The following is a 14,905-nucleotide window of genomic DNA, read 5'->3' on the forward strand; positions in this document are numbered from 1 at the left end:
CCCTCAAGGCGGTCTCATACATTTGAGAACGCTTCTACAAAAATGTCTGTACAGCATCGGAACACCAAATATAGCCGCTGTTGAGGGGTACTCGTTACCATCTACATCGGTTGTCATTAAACAGAACCACGCATTGGGAAGGCATCTCGAGCAAGATGCCAGTGTAATAGTAAATGATAAGAAGCGTTCAACATGCTGACAACGAACTGTCAACAATTCCCGCAACGGGCATGCATATACATGAAATGAGCCGCCATTAGCGCCATCGGAACAAGCAGCGACCCACGAGAACCAGAGGCCCCCAGCACCTCACCACCCTCCCGCCCTGGGCGGCCAGAGGACACCCGCCGGCGACGCCGACCGTACCGCGTCAGGGCACCCCTTCAGTCCTTCTTCTTGGCGGCCTCCGGCTTGGCGTCAGGTCGGACCGGGTCGCCGGGCGCCGCCTTGCCGCCGGAGACGGCGCGCTGCAGGGAGTCCCACACGCCGCCCAGGAACACGGCGCAGAACAGGTTCTCAAACGGCACGAACGGGTCGTGGATGCCCAACAGCAGCGACGACAGCTGTGAACAGGCAGGGGGGGGGGGGGGCAAGTCAGGCGGCGGCTGGTGCCGCGGGCGGTGGTGCACGTCACATGGCACCAGCAGCCATCACAGGGGGCAGCACAGGTCAGGCGGCGGCTGGTGCAGCAGACGGTGGTGGACGTCACACGGCACCAGTAGCCATCACAGGGGGCAGCACAGGTCAGGCGGCGGCTGGTGCAGCGGACGGTGGTGGACGTCACACGGCACCAGTAGCCATCACAGGGGGCAGCACGGGTCAGGCGGCGGCTGGTGCAGCACACGGGTGGCGGACGTCACACGGCAACCAGCAGCCATCACAGGGGGCAGCACAGGTCAGGCGGCCAGCGGATGGCGGCGGACGCCACCCGGCACCAGCCCCACTGGATGGCAGCACAGGTCAGGGGGCGGCTCCGGCCAGGGGTGCCACCATCCAGCAACAGATGGGACGGGGGCCCACAGGTCTGCTATATAGACCCGCTAGTTCAGAGGGTACATGTGGACGGGAGAGCGGAAGGAGGGACGTATGGGGGCATATAGCGACAGAGGTCACATCCCATTTGTGGACAGAGAGCGTCACAAATCAGACGATAGGTGGAGCCAGGACTGCGGACCTCACCATAGGTCAGGTAGGTGCAGGCACAGGGCGGGAGAGGGAGGTTGTCTGCCGACAGAAGGCAGCCACAAGTCACACAACAGCCGTGCACAGAACGCCGCAGGTCTGACAGCTGATGGCACAAGGCAACAAAGCGGCCCTCATTTACATCACGCATGCATTGCAAAAGGATGAAATGAAGCGATGCGCGTGCTGTGTACGGCACGAGGCAGGCACCGATGTATCTATGCACCGTTTCAGACATTTGTCGGCCCATCATCTCTTCTGGGAAGCTGGAAGTTCTCGCGCATTCCCAAACCCAAAGGCAAACGGTAATGTGCTAAGCTGTTATCGTTTCTGAACTAGAACATCGCGCAGATAGTCTTAACAAGCCAAACCTAAGCTGGCGCCCCATATTAAGCTTGCAGCTCCATGTAGTCACCGACCGTTACAGATAGACGTATGATATATATATATATATATATATATATATATATATATATATATATATATATATATATATATATATATATATATATATATATGGTGCACTACTTCAGGCCTATGCGCCCAGGTAGACGCGTGATAGTGGAGGGCCTGACCTTGAAATAGACGAAGAAGATCGTGATGCCGAAGTAAACGAGGGCATGGGGCGCCGAGATGATATCCGTCTTCTTATCCAGCACGAATATGATGGCAGCGGCAATAGAGGCCTTCGTCGGGCTGCGGGCAGTCACAAGTCTTGATTATCCGCTACGGCGCGCTAAACCACGCCCGAGATAACAGCCAGGGCCCTATATCAGACAACAAACACGCCTGCGACAGCTCCGTCGTGTGGCGAAGCGGTGAGCAAGCGAAATAATAAGCTGTGCCCACGAGTCGCCCGACAATGCCGATAGCGCTGTGTGAACGGCTCGAACTCAGGAATGTAGAGCCGCCAACAGCCTACATTCACCGGCAATCGTTACGATTCGCTGGCCGGGAAGCTGACACATGTGGCCTCAAACTGAGATGTTCACACAACGTGGCCGGCCAGGCACAGCGGGACTCCTCCGTCGCCCCACTCGTTCAATGCCATGAACTCACAAGCTAGGACCCATGATTTCCATGGCGGTGGGGGTCCACACGCCCGGAACAGGCGTTTCCACGATCTTGACGAAGCCGCCGCCGTTGCCCTTGACAGTACCGACGACGACCATGATGAGATAGCTGTTGGGGAACAGCTTGGCGGCGTGGGTGATGCCGTCGTGCACCTTCTTACATCTGTACACCTGGGAATCCAGAGCAGGAGCACGTGCGGCAGGCCAGGGCGGACCGGACAATAGCATCCAGTAAAATCACGTACGTACAGTGCTGAGGAGAGAACGGCAAACAAATTGCGCTTGACATTGCGGCGGCGAGATCGACACACCAATGACGTCAGTCACACCGCTGTCTAGACAGTCGCATTCATTACTCTCACCTCTTTCATGGCGGACAGTACGACCTTGAACGGCAGGAACTTGACCACCTTGTACCCGATGTCAAATGGAGAGTAAAACACCACGTACCTGGAATGTACCGAGATGTATATATATATATATATATATATATATCTATATATATATATATATATATATATATAGCGCAACTAGCAATATAGCAAGCCGCGACAAGAAACTAACGGATACGGGTCGAAGAGCAAATCACTTAGGTTGATATTGTGGCCCATTCACAAACCGCATCTAGCCAGTTCCGACCATAACACACAACTTAAAACACATCCACATAGACGAATAGTAACTGTGCAACGCATATTATTTGATGTTATCGCGCACTATGCCCATCTCCACGGACGCGTATGAAGGCTCCATCCAGTGTCCGTCACCGGCGCGTGCGAGAGCGGTGCTGCGAGAGGCGCACACTGACCAGACGGCCGTGGCCACCAGCAGCTGGTTGTTGTTCTTCACGGCGCCCAGCACCGGCTCGCCCAGCAGGAAGTTGGCCAGCAGCGCGCCGGCGAATATGGCGAACATGGACGACAGCCATGTGGCCAGCGGATGCTTCCGGGAGAACGCCTGCGAGCCTGCCGACGCGCCGGTTCCGAGTCATGCAAACATGCCAAGCATTTTTGGCGACGGAAATGCTCTGTTTTTCACTTGACTTCAGCGAAATGTCATGGGAAATTTAGCACAGACCACCCCGATGCATGCATGCTTACAGTCCACAGAAAAGTGTAATGGTGCTTCTTTTGTTCCTCTGTAAAGCTGGTTTCGTCGCCGATTTAGTTCGGTTGAATTACTAAGCATTAACCTTCTCTGTACTTCTCTGTCTGTCTTCCCGTGTGCAAACGCGGAAGCTCAATTCCCATACCAATACAACATGAACATTAATAAATTCCAGAGGGCATGCCCCAGCTGATGCCGGTGATGCTGCTGCTGCCGATGCTGATGCCAAACGGTACCACCCCATCTACGCAACAACACGCCCCGTCCAGTGCATCCGGAACATACGGCATGTGCCGTGGCTCCTTTCGGCGCACCGTCAAATGTCCACGCAGCAGCGCAGCGTCACCGTCAAAGATCTGTCCAATGGCACCCGCTGTTTGCCAGCGGAGCTAACCGTGCAAACTCCAGCCTCTGAGCTGTTCCCACTCCGTTGGTTGGCCCGCACGAGTCGACGGCGCTCGTGAGGCAGCCGCGCCGCCCGACGCGACACGCACCGCCGACGGCGTCACGAGCGACGAGACGCCGCGTCACGTCCCGTCACATACAGCGCAGCGCCGCCACGGCCGGAGCCGGACCGGCCAGCGCTGCCGTCAACCAGCGGCCAACATCACGTCCTCACGAGGACAGCGAGGCGTTGCTGGTCCGAAACGGGGCTCGCGAGCGGTGCACTATCGGATCGTGTGTATATAACGGGACTGTCAGGGACCATCAGCGCATCGCGTGCGGCTGTTGGGACAGCGGCGGCGGCGGCGCCGGCCGGCGCTGACCGGGCCGGTATTTGGCCGCCGTCCAGCGCGACACGGCCGCCCCCAGGTGCCACCGGCGCGACCCGCCCCGGCCCGGCGCGTGAGCGGAGCCAGCCGCAGCCCGCGCCGGACCGTTGACACCATACAGCCGCACGCAGACCAACCGGCTGTCAACCGCTGTCAGGCAGGGGTGACTCGCTTGTTTCAAGAAAACAACACTTCGTTGCTCGTTGGGTTTTCCGCCCAGGACAGAGTGCAAACGGAATACAAAAAAGAGGAAGTTAGAAATGCAAGCCACAGCTGCAGCTCCCCCGCAGGCATTGCATCTCTTTTAAAAGCTTTTAGGGCATAGAGGCTGTCAAAAGCTGGGAATACAAACGCTTTCTTTCCCGACACATCCGGCACATACGTCTGTTTCGGGCGGATGCCAGGTATGCAGACGGTACGTTACTACGAGCAGCTACTCAGACCGCACCTCGGTCCCACTATCACGCCCATTCCGACGACCCCGAGGCTAATCAGGCGGCTGCGCCTGAGAGACGATAAGAGCATCGGGCCCCCGAGGCTCCTGCGCGCGTCAGTCCCGCTCCGCCTCCCTCAGCCGGTCTACCTCGAAGCCCGCCGCCGCCGCGAGCTCACGCCGCTGAGCAGCTGGTGGGTGGCGCCGACCGCGCGGCCGGCCACACCGCTCGGATGTTGGACAGGCGGCTGTCCATTCTGAACGCCTCGGGCACGGGCGCGAGGCGCTGGGTGTCAGTGGGCTGCGCACACACCTGGCGCCCCGTCAGCAGCTCTGACGGCGGACCCGGCGGCTCTGCAGGCAGCCGTGGCGAGCTCCGCGCCCCACTCGACGCCGCGCCGGCCGCTTCCGCGATGCAATGAGACGGGAACGCCCTGCTCGAGCGTGGAGCAGTGTAGCCCGCGACTGTCTCTGCACCTCCGCCGCTGTCTTATCGATCAAGGACTCCAGTCTCGTAGGTGCGGCGGCGGCGCCTCTGCACGACATCCGAGCCACAGTCCGGTCGAATCACTCGCCCAGCCGTCCCAGAGGGGGGGGGGGGGGGGGGGGGGATTCGGCAAGGGCACTGCAGACCCGCAGAGCGCAGCCCGGCCATGCCCAACACGGTCACTTGCGAGGCGACTCAGAACTAAATGCGGACAAATCACTATCCGTAAGGACCGGCGGCCAGCGCCGGGAGGGGCTGGTTACATACGACCGGCAAGAGGCGCCGCCTTAGCCAGCCAATCCGGCCCGAGGGCTGCACCCAGTTCGCTCGAGGGTGGAGGTCAGCACCCCCCCCCCCTTCCCCACTCCTCACTCTTCAGAACTGACGACCTCCAGAAGACGCACACATGCTGAAAACTTACAGATCCTGCCAGTATACTGGAGACCTCCAGATGCCGCACACATGCTGAAGACTTCCAGAACTTGCAAGCATACTGGAGGCCTCCAGAATCCGTATGCATGCTGAAAACTTCCAGAACTTGTATGAATGCTAGAAGCCTCAGAAGACCGCGAGCTTGCCGCATACCTCCAAAAACCGCATGCATGTTGAAAACCTCGACCAGGAATTCCGACGCCTCTACAGCCGCCTCTTATCGTGTTTCAGATGCTTCATGTTCTCCCCGCTTTACATCTTGCAAAGGATTGAGGACCAGGTTTGAGATGAGTAGCGCTTAGCTGCCACCCAACACTGAACAAATGTATACAACCACGTCGGCTGTTCGTAGTCGCAATCATAACCCAAGCCACGCCTTTATTTAAAATACGTAGTAAGCTACACATCGCTCTTGCTTTTCAAATCGATTTCAATTGTGACAACAGTCTAACGTAACTGGCTTGAAGATCAATAACGGATCCTGTACCCTTGGTCGTGGCCAGAAACACTCATCGAAGCGCCTCTGTCCTATCGCACGATAACTGGCTCATGTCTAATCTGCCGGGATGGCCAGACACATCATTGTCACGTCAGTCAGGACACTTTCAGAGCCGCACAAATTGTGGAACCCTTGTCACCTTGCATTCGAAGCCAGCAATTCTCATAACGGGAACACACTGTTTCACACATTTTACATATTCGCATACATTTACAGCACCCAACTACCGCACATCTACCAATAAAGACCGTTCCTCGCCTCATTTTGGGGGTCCGGCTTGACCCAGATTCCGCTTGGAAGCGACTCAGCACGTTCTAGCTGCACCTCCACGTGTCTGGTGTGACGATGGGGCACGGGGAGTGCCCGAGGCGCCCGGTATCTCACCTGTCACGTGGCCAGGTGATGCCTGCGGCGTCAGCTGACCGCAGCCCGCCACAGGGTCACGGTCTGAGGAAAGGCAGGACGAAGGAGAGGCATCTCCGGTCACAGAGGCGGTCGGATCTTCCACGAAGACGGCAAACTGGCGTACGTTGACAATTGAATGGATGCAGCGCTTCCCCTCCTGTTACGCAGACAGTCTTCAGTGGCATTACGATGCTTCCAATCGGCAATCTCCGCCGACATTAGGTTTCGTCAGGTTACCTGGCACCGACACCTTCGACGGTTTGGCTGGTTCGCGGGACGTGCCGATTTCAGAGTTAAGACCGGGTCTTAAAATTTTGTGAGTCCATGGCAGGCCTGGGGTTTACGAAGGCTGCGGGGCCTCGTGACAGCTCTAAGCGCCCATGGCGACCGGAAATCTCTGATTTTTGGGGGCCACCAACCTTGGTATTTGGGCCCAATTCATGTAACCCCGCTGCTCTTATGATGAAGTCATGACTACAACCACAATCAAGAGTACGTTTACTCACAATGGAACTTTAAGACCCAAAATAAGAGGATGAATGGATTCATGGAGTGGAACTTTCATGAAGTCGGCGCGAGGCACACACTGCTGGTGTTGTCGACGTTACGCTATTGTTGTAACACATACCTGGCAAGGTATCGCGAAAGAACTCTACATTTTTGAGGCCTTACTCCACGTGATGGTAGATTTTACTATTACGCCTATGAAATGACGATTCATGAAGAGACTAGCCTCAGGAAGTCCAAAAATACTTGCGGAGCCCAAATACATCTTTAGGAAAGCGCCAATTATGAGGAAAAACAATCCATCGTCTGCCTCGACCTAAGGGAGGGATGCCCGGCGGATTCGGCGGAGCTCGTGCCCTGATTCGGCGGAGCTCGTGTCGCAACCTTGCCCGCCACAGGGCGGTCCTCCGTGACGTCACAGATGTGCAGTGAAATGTCGCGTCAGGACCGGATTTTAGTTTCAACAAGAATGACGAGGGTTTACATCATCATCGTCAGCCTCGGGAAAGGAAAGTCTACGGCCGGGCACGACACAGCTACGATCTGATACAAGGCGCCGGCGGGGGGAGGGAGGGGGGAGGGAGGAGGGGAAGGAGGAGGAGGCAGTGGCAGTCCAGTCCGGGGCACGAGGGATCTCGGTCTGGCTCGGCCCGGTTACTGGTCGGGTCGCGGCTCGGCGCGGTTACTGGTCGGGTCGCGGCTTGGCGCGGTTACTGGTCGGGTTGCGGCTCGGACCGGTTACTGGTCGGGTCACGGCTCGGCCCGGTTACTGGTCGGGTCGCGGCTCGGCCCGGTTACTGGTCGGGTCGCGGCTCGGCCCGGTTACTGGTCGGGTCGCGGCTGGGCGCGGTTACTGGTCGGGTCCCGGCTCGGCCCGGTTACTGGTCGGGTCGCGGCTCGGCCCGGTTACTGGTCGGGTCGCGGCTCGGCCCGGTTACTGGTCGGGTCGCGGCTTGGCGCGGTTACTGGTCGGGTTGCGGCTCGGACCGGTTACTGGTCGGGTCACGGCTCGGCCCGGTTACTGGTCGGGTCGCGGCTCGGCCGGTTACTGGTCGGGTCGCGGCTCGGCCCGGTTACTGGTCGGGTCGCGGCTTGGCGCGGTTACTGGTCGGGTCGCGGCTCGGCCCGGTTACTGGTCGGGTCGCGGCTTGGCGCGGTTACTGGTCGGGTTGTGGCTCGGACCGGTTACTGGTCGGGTCGCGGCTTGGCGCGGTTACTGGTCGGGTTGCGGCTCGGCCCGGTTACTGGTCGGGTCGCGGCTCGGCCCGGTTACTGGTCGGGTCGCGGCTCGGACCGGTTACTGGTCGGGTTGCGGCTCGGCCCGGTTACTGGTCGGGTCGCGGCTCGGCCCGGTTACTGGTCGGGTTGCGGCTCGGCCCGGTTACTGGTCGGGTTGCGGCTCGGACCGGTTACTGGTCGGGTCGCGGCTTGGCGCGGTTACTGGTCGGGTCACGGCTCGGCCCGGTTACTGGTCGGGTCGCGGCTCGGCGCGGTTACTGGTCGGGTTGCGGCCCGGCGCAGCGCGGCACGCGGCCGGCTGGCGGCGGCCCGGAGCCGTCGGCGGCGCGCCCCGCCCCAGGCCAAGAATACCCGGCGTCGCCGCTGGGCAAATATAGCAGGCCGGCGGGCGGGGGCGCGGCTGGCGGCCGCAGACGGGGACGCCGGCCGCCCGGCGGACACTCGTCACACCCAGACGGCTCCAGAGACAGCGCAGATACAGCAGCACACGGGCACCCAAACCACACCCAACAAAGCAGGCAGTGCACCTCACCCGAAGCGTGCATTTATTAACTGAATTTGCCCGGTTGATGGCAGCTACCTGATTGATACGTCGCGTCAACAACAAACTCAGCATGCGATTGGAAAGTTGTTCATCCAAATAATTTGGAACAGCCGGCTGGCGGTATCTTACGAACCTGACAAAAGATCTGCCATGAACGGGGCACAAGGCTGAAATGCAGCCTGGTTCATTAACCCAAATGCGTTTAACCTTGTCGATGCTGGCGTTTGTTATCTGCTCTGCTTTGGATCCCTATTTCGTGCAATAATACGACATACGCGCCCCACTTATACGTAAGATCTAGCAGTGTTTAACATCGGATGACATGTGATGTGACAGGTGAGTGTTGTTAAGATAGGTGACATGTTCAAGCCAGATTTTCCGAAATATTTCATAATCTTTCAGACGTGTCAACACAGGGATATTGGGTGAACCACGATAACCTTTAGGCAATTGAAGCTTAAGTGTTTTCAGAATTCAGCGAAAATTATTTGTAGATGGCTGAGAGCCGCCACGTGTTAATGTAGTGTTAACGTATTATCTATGCCAACGATGACGTAGTGTCCACATGCAACTGACACATTTGCGTGAAGACACCTGTTTTTTGGCTTTTTCCACAACGCATGCACCATTTTGATTGCTGCTGCGTTACTCTGATTACTGTATTCGACTATTTTGATGGCTTGATTGCAGTGACACAGTGGCAGTGGTGACGTCAATACCATATCTGCCCGCAGAATGTTGTCAGCTGCGAACGCTCCATGAATTTCAAAAGACCTTCAAATTCATGTAGAAAAAAAACAATTGAGAGATCCTTTCCATTTCTGTGCATACAGCTCTCACATACTCGACCAGTAACCGGGCACCACGGGAGGTCATCTGTCGACCGTGCCCGTCTGAGCGGTCCCCGGAGTTAGCCCCTGAACGGTCCCCTCCCCACATCATCTCCTGAACGGTCCCCTACGTCATCTCCTGAACAGTTCCCTACGTCATCTCCTGAACGGTCCCCTACGTCATCTCCTGAACGGCCCCCCGCGTCATCTCCTGAACGGCCCCCTACGTCATCTCCTGAACGGTTCCCCACATCATCTCCTGAACGGCCCCCCGTTATGCTCACGATCACGTCGTCTTGCGCGATAAATCGAGGTTCAAAACCGGCTCTGGACCAGCGAGCTGTGAAATGTCAAGAGGCAGCCGCGCAACGTCTCTGCCCAAAGTATTGCCAGCGAGTAAAGCAAGCACCATTATAGCAGCAGTTTCCCGTTCCGTGTGCCACGTGTCATGTACACATACGGGTCACGGATGGAGCTGCTCGGTTTTCGACCGTTTGATGCATTCCATATGGCTATTCGCTGACCAGAACAGATACGAACATAAACCACAAGCTGTGGCTTACAGTAGTGCTCCATAAACAAACGAACCCGCGGCTGACTTAACTCTTTCCGACCCACGGCTGCGCCGCCAATAGGCAGTATGTCAGCACGGCGACGCTTCGAGACTCGCTCCCCAGCACAAGTCACCGTCGCCAGACAACGGTGATTTTCACCCGGTAAATGGCAGCATGTTGGAATCTACTTAAGTCAGCCCATATCACGGACCAGAGCAGACCACGTTAACGTTTTTGATGACCGTCGTTAGGAGTCGCCAAAAGGCCAGACATTTTCTGTGGACACTGGCCACAGCGACCTCTTTCATAGCCCAGTCGGCTTACGCTCCAGCGTAGTATATTTGAGATCTTCTTGAGAGGGGAAGCCATTGACCCCCGCACGGCCGATAACTGACGCACCTCGGGAGTGGTCTGTTTTAAAATGACGGAACGATTTCCAGACAGAACACTCATCTAAACCGAGCAGCTGGCTGTGCGTGTTTATCTCCCTGTTTGTTGGGATGGCCAGGGTTACCCTGGTTATCATCAATATGCAAAGAATTCCTGACGTGGATCTATAAAATGTACCGCTGGTTTGGCAGCGCTGCAGCGCCGGCCGTCGACGTCTGTGCTCATTTTCAGGCCGAGCGGGCAGCGTCTTCGAGGTAGGCAAATTTCACCTTTTCCAAGTTCATCGAATGAAGAAGGCCATATTTTGATCACACTGAAAGGCGGCAGGAAATCACGTCTGATCAAACAACGTGCGTGGAAATAATCTGAAGTTTACACAGCGCATAATGCACAGAAATTCGCCTTTTGGTGTCATTTAGCATGAGACGCTTCGCTGGTTGACACTCATACTGCTACCACACGTTTTAGGACGAATATTTCAAGAAGCAGACGACTCATTTTGCATGAGTTGGTGCGGAGGGGATGGGAGGTGAGGGGAGGGGCAGTGACAAATGAAGAAACCTATCCCCAAAATTCGTCAGCAAACGCGTTTCTCCCCAGACGTGGCCACTTCCATCAAACAGTTCGGTGAGGAGCCAAACGCAAAACTGGGTAGGAAACTACAACCCGTCAAAAGCCCATGTTTTGCTTGCTGCGGGCCGGACCAGGGAATGGTGAATGGATCTGAAGCAATTCTGTGCGTTGGAACGGTCACACTTCTTGTCTGGTTATCTTTGCTTTCGTCCGCCATCGTTTTTTCCTAAGGGAAGGGATGGATGGTCTTCGAGCCCCGCAGACGCCGTTTGAACGCACTGGCATGCCCGAGCTGCTACTAACCGGCGTATGCTGTGCCACGAATTTGTATGGTAAAGCGCAGAGCGCACGCCCACCCGGTCTCTAGCGAACGCCCTGAGAAGCGCGCTCCCGACGTACACGGTATGACAGGGGAGCAGCTGGCTGGCCCCTGGCTATCACCGGCATCGCCTCTTCAGCAGAGAGAGTCGGCGAAATTTGTGTCGATGAACACATCACCGGTATCACCTAAAGCATTTTGTGCACAAAATGGTCAGAAGTGATAGGGCTGGTGGATGACCTCGGCATAGTTCGCCTTGTCATATGGGCTCCAGTGGTAGAGGCGAGTGTTCGTAATCAAAACCAGTTTACAAACGCGACCTTGCACGTTTTCCTGTAACACTGTGCCCAGGGTGATGCAGGAGAGTATTAAACTGCCTATATGATTTGCAGGTAGAGGGGGGTAGCACATTCAGCAATACTGTGTGCTTCAAACTGAGTTTGTATCTGCTTTAGTTGCCAGGACATGACAGAAAACATCAGTAACTGAAGTGTGCATGGTTTGTCCTTGACATTGAGCACACATGATCTAATACTGTATATGTCCACTGATGCACATACATCCCCACTATCATAGCCTGTTTTTCCCCAGTCAAATGGTACTGATCCTGATTTGCTATGGTCATAGCCTATCAAGATGTAAGCCTGTTTGTCCCTCCCATGCTTATCTTTTTGTAACTTCTGTTAATCCATTTCTTTTACCCATTGATGCAGATGAAAAATATGACCAAACACCTTGAAGGTGTCCTAAAAACATTGTAGCATAACAAATAAATAATGGTGCTTATTGCGACTGAGCCAGAGGTGTTATGAACACAGAGGTGAATGTCATTAGGGCTTCAATTTGTTATGGTCAGAGGTATCAACAAGAAAAACATCATTGCCATAATGTCAGATAGTGGTTTTTAACCATTAATGCCTAAACCCACATAGCTTAACATTTTTGGAAATGCTTCAATTACCTTCCAGCCCCTTGGTATCTCACATTTGTATCAATTGCTCAAGGCAGTTGGCTTTAAACTTATTTATGGGTATTGTGTTAGAAAGATTATGCTAAACTCCATTCTAGTCATTGCAAGTCATGATTACTTGATATATTGCATTTACATGCTGAAGTAATTCACAGAAAATGTTTGATGTTATATCTATGATGCCTAATAAGTTTGGGCATACTTAAAACAGTATGCTGAAACTGGCATTGTAAGAATACAAGATTTTCAAATTTGATAATTCTTAAACATTCTAAACTTTTACTCTGGGAGGGAATGGCTGGAAGTATAATCCAGAGAAATACTTCTGAACAAATGTATGGGTATATGTCTTTAACCAAGGGAAAATTTAGCAGCTTTGAGAACATAAGGGCATACACAAACATACCCATCCAAATTATTCATGATAAACAGTCTACATTGGAAAAAGCAGCATTACCTTCAGCAGCTCTGGTAGGCAAAAACAAGCACAGAGAATGAAGGGGTTGGAGACACTGATCTCTTATTCAATGGTATGGGTAAAGTAACCCACTGCTGAGTTCTGTAAGGGCTGGGAACTCCTCCACAGTCCTCTTGTGGCCAAGTCTATGGTCAGCCATAAGCTAAAATATGATAAGCATGTAATAAAGATCATTCATGGCTTTGACCCAGAAAACCTGTGCCTACATTTAACCTTTGTTCATCTCCTGTTTTAGCAAAGCTCAGTTTACCCACAGAATCTCAAACAACTAGAAGCATTAATTTTTGCAACAGTTTATTGCGCTCTTCCAGACGAGCTGGGGAATTCCAATTCCACATAGCATGGTGTCCATTTATCCCTCTAGCGCTTGGTACCAGCCATCTGAAATAGTTACCTAAGACTATCCCAAACATGAATGAGCCATTTAACATAAAATTTTCATGGCAACTTACCTGCACCAATATCTTCTCGCACATAAAAGCAAGTAATGGCACAGTGAGCAATATCAAAGTATGGAAATGGATTAAGCTTCGTCACTTGGTTCGCCAGGTCCAAGAACGCCTCCGGATCCATGTCGAAATTCACTGACTAAAGGTACAGTATGGAAATAAAGTACCTGCCGACTGGGCTCTACCAATCACAGGTCAAAACACGGACAGAATTACCACCGCCACGCACTCCCGCGCCCCTCACATGCACACGATCAACGTCAAACCGGCGACTTTGCTTCGCACCCCGCAAGCAAGCAGACGTACTTCTTGGCGCTTCCAAATTCTGGGATTGACTCGGAAAATTTTAGTATAATATTATGGTAAACATTTTACGCCCGTTCAACGTAGCCCACCAACTTTATTGGAACCAATGAGAGCTCAGTATGCTTCCACAACATTCAGTTTTGGGATTAGAGCCCTTTTCACCAGACATGATCATTTCAGGGCTGTGGGACGAAGGAAAATGGTTGACGATGGGGTAGACGTGCATGCCCCTGGGGGGCCAACTGCCAAGCTTTAACCCGCGTATGTTCGGGTACCCGGTCGGGGCCCCCCTTCCCACGGGGGCTCTCGGCCCACTCGTGGCTGACGCATGTAGCCTGCCCCGAACAAGCGGGGTGTCGCGAGGACGCAGGATGAAGCAAGATTGAGGATGAAAAGGACGGATGCCACACCATTCATCTGCAATGGCTAGCTGTTCCTATGGGTATGCGGCGGAGGTGTCATCTCTTAATTTCCATTCAGTCTAGAAGGGAAGGCTCAATTTAGAAAAAGGATGGCCAAAGTCGAGAAAATAAGTTCTTTTTGGATTGTGAGAGCAGGTTCTAGTTATGTTTAACTGCTCAGCACGCTTACAGGTTTTGAGAAACTGCACTTCTGCTCTGGCGTGGATCAGTAGCTGATATTTACTCACTTCGTATCCAGTTTGCTTCATGCTAACCGTGAACCAGTACCGTTGGCCACATTCTGCATGTTTGTAGGCTCAGGGGCGATCTATCCCGGAGTTTTTTTTTGGCGGGGGGGGGGACGGGCAGCCGTTCGTCGCCAGCTGGCTGGTGTGGGATCCAAGGTCTAGTGCATGGTGCCTCTCGCGAGTACCTAGTAGGAACACCATTCAAAACAACAACAAAAAAACACCGAAATGCTTTTGAATCTTAAACAGAAGTTAAAACAAAACAGTTAAAACAGTTAAATTTAAAACAGACCGTAAGTAGACGAAACTTTTATGAAGTTCTGGGAATGTTTTTGGGGGGGCTCAAAACAAACTCAGAGGTTTTAGGGGGGGGGGGCATGGCCTCCACCCCCAGGATCCGCCTATGTGTGGGCTTCCACATTAGCAGGAAGTGCAGCACTTGTGCTAGTAAAGCTTAGAATTATCACGGCCAAGGTCACAATCAAGGCCAATAATCTATGGCAACATCATGACCTTATAAATCATTTGCCCGATTTCTTTTGCATCCAGCCGTCAGGAGCTTTCAACATGTGGATGGCTTGAATGTTTTGAACAGGCAAACTGACAAGTGTTCCGAATATCGAACGGAGCAGGTCTACATATGGTATTAAGTCTATAGATTATACTGGATTCCTAGCTGTATTTTGGATATGGTACTTCTTGACGG

General features: G+C 54.0%; 1 protein-coding gene across 1 annotated transcript; it reads right to left on the reverse strand.

Annotated features, from left to right (window-relative positions):
* Positions 1 to 383: 383 nt before the first annotated feature.
* On the reverse strand, positions 384 to 13,504 carry LOC119111549 (trimeric intracellular cation channel type 1B.1-like). Its single transcript, XM_037235361.1, has 6 exons — positions 13,248 to 13,504; positions 3,064 to 3,220; positions 2,618 to 2,705; positions 2,242 to 2,426; positions 1,758 to 1,878; positions 384 to 563 (listed from the first exon to the last, which is right to left on the reverse strand). Exons 1-6 carry the CDS (start codon positions 13,366 to 13,368, stop codon positions 384 to 386), a joined length of 852 nt encoding a protein of 283 aa, XP_037091256.1. The 5' UTR covers positions 13,369 to 13,504.
* Positions 13,505 to 14,905: the final 1,401 nt, after the last annotated feature.

The sequence above is a fragment of the Pollicipes pollicipes genome, unplaced genomic scaffold (genome assembly GCF_011947565.3).
Source record: "Pollicipes pollicipes isolate AB1234 unplaced genomic scaffold, Ppol_2.1 Scaffold_7261;HRSCAF=8764_pilon_pilon_pilon, whole genome shotgun sequence".
Lineage (NCBI taxonomy): Eukaryota > Metazoa > Arthropoda > Thecostraca > Pollicipedomorpha > Pollicipedidae > Pollicipes > Pollicipes pollicipes.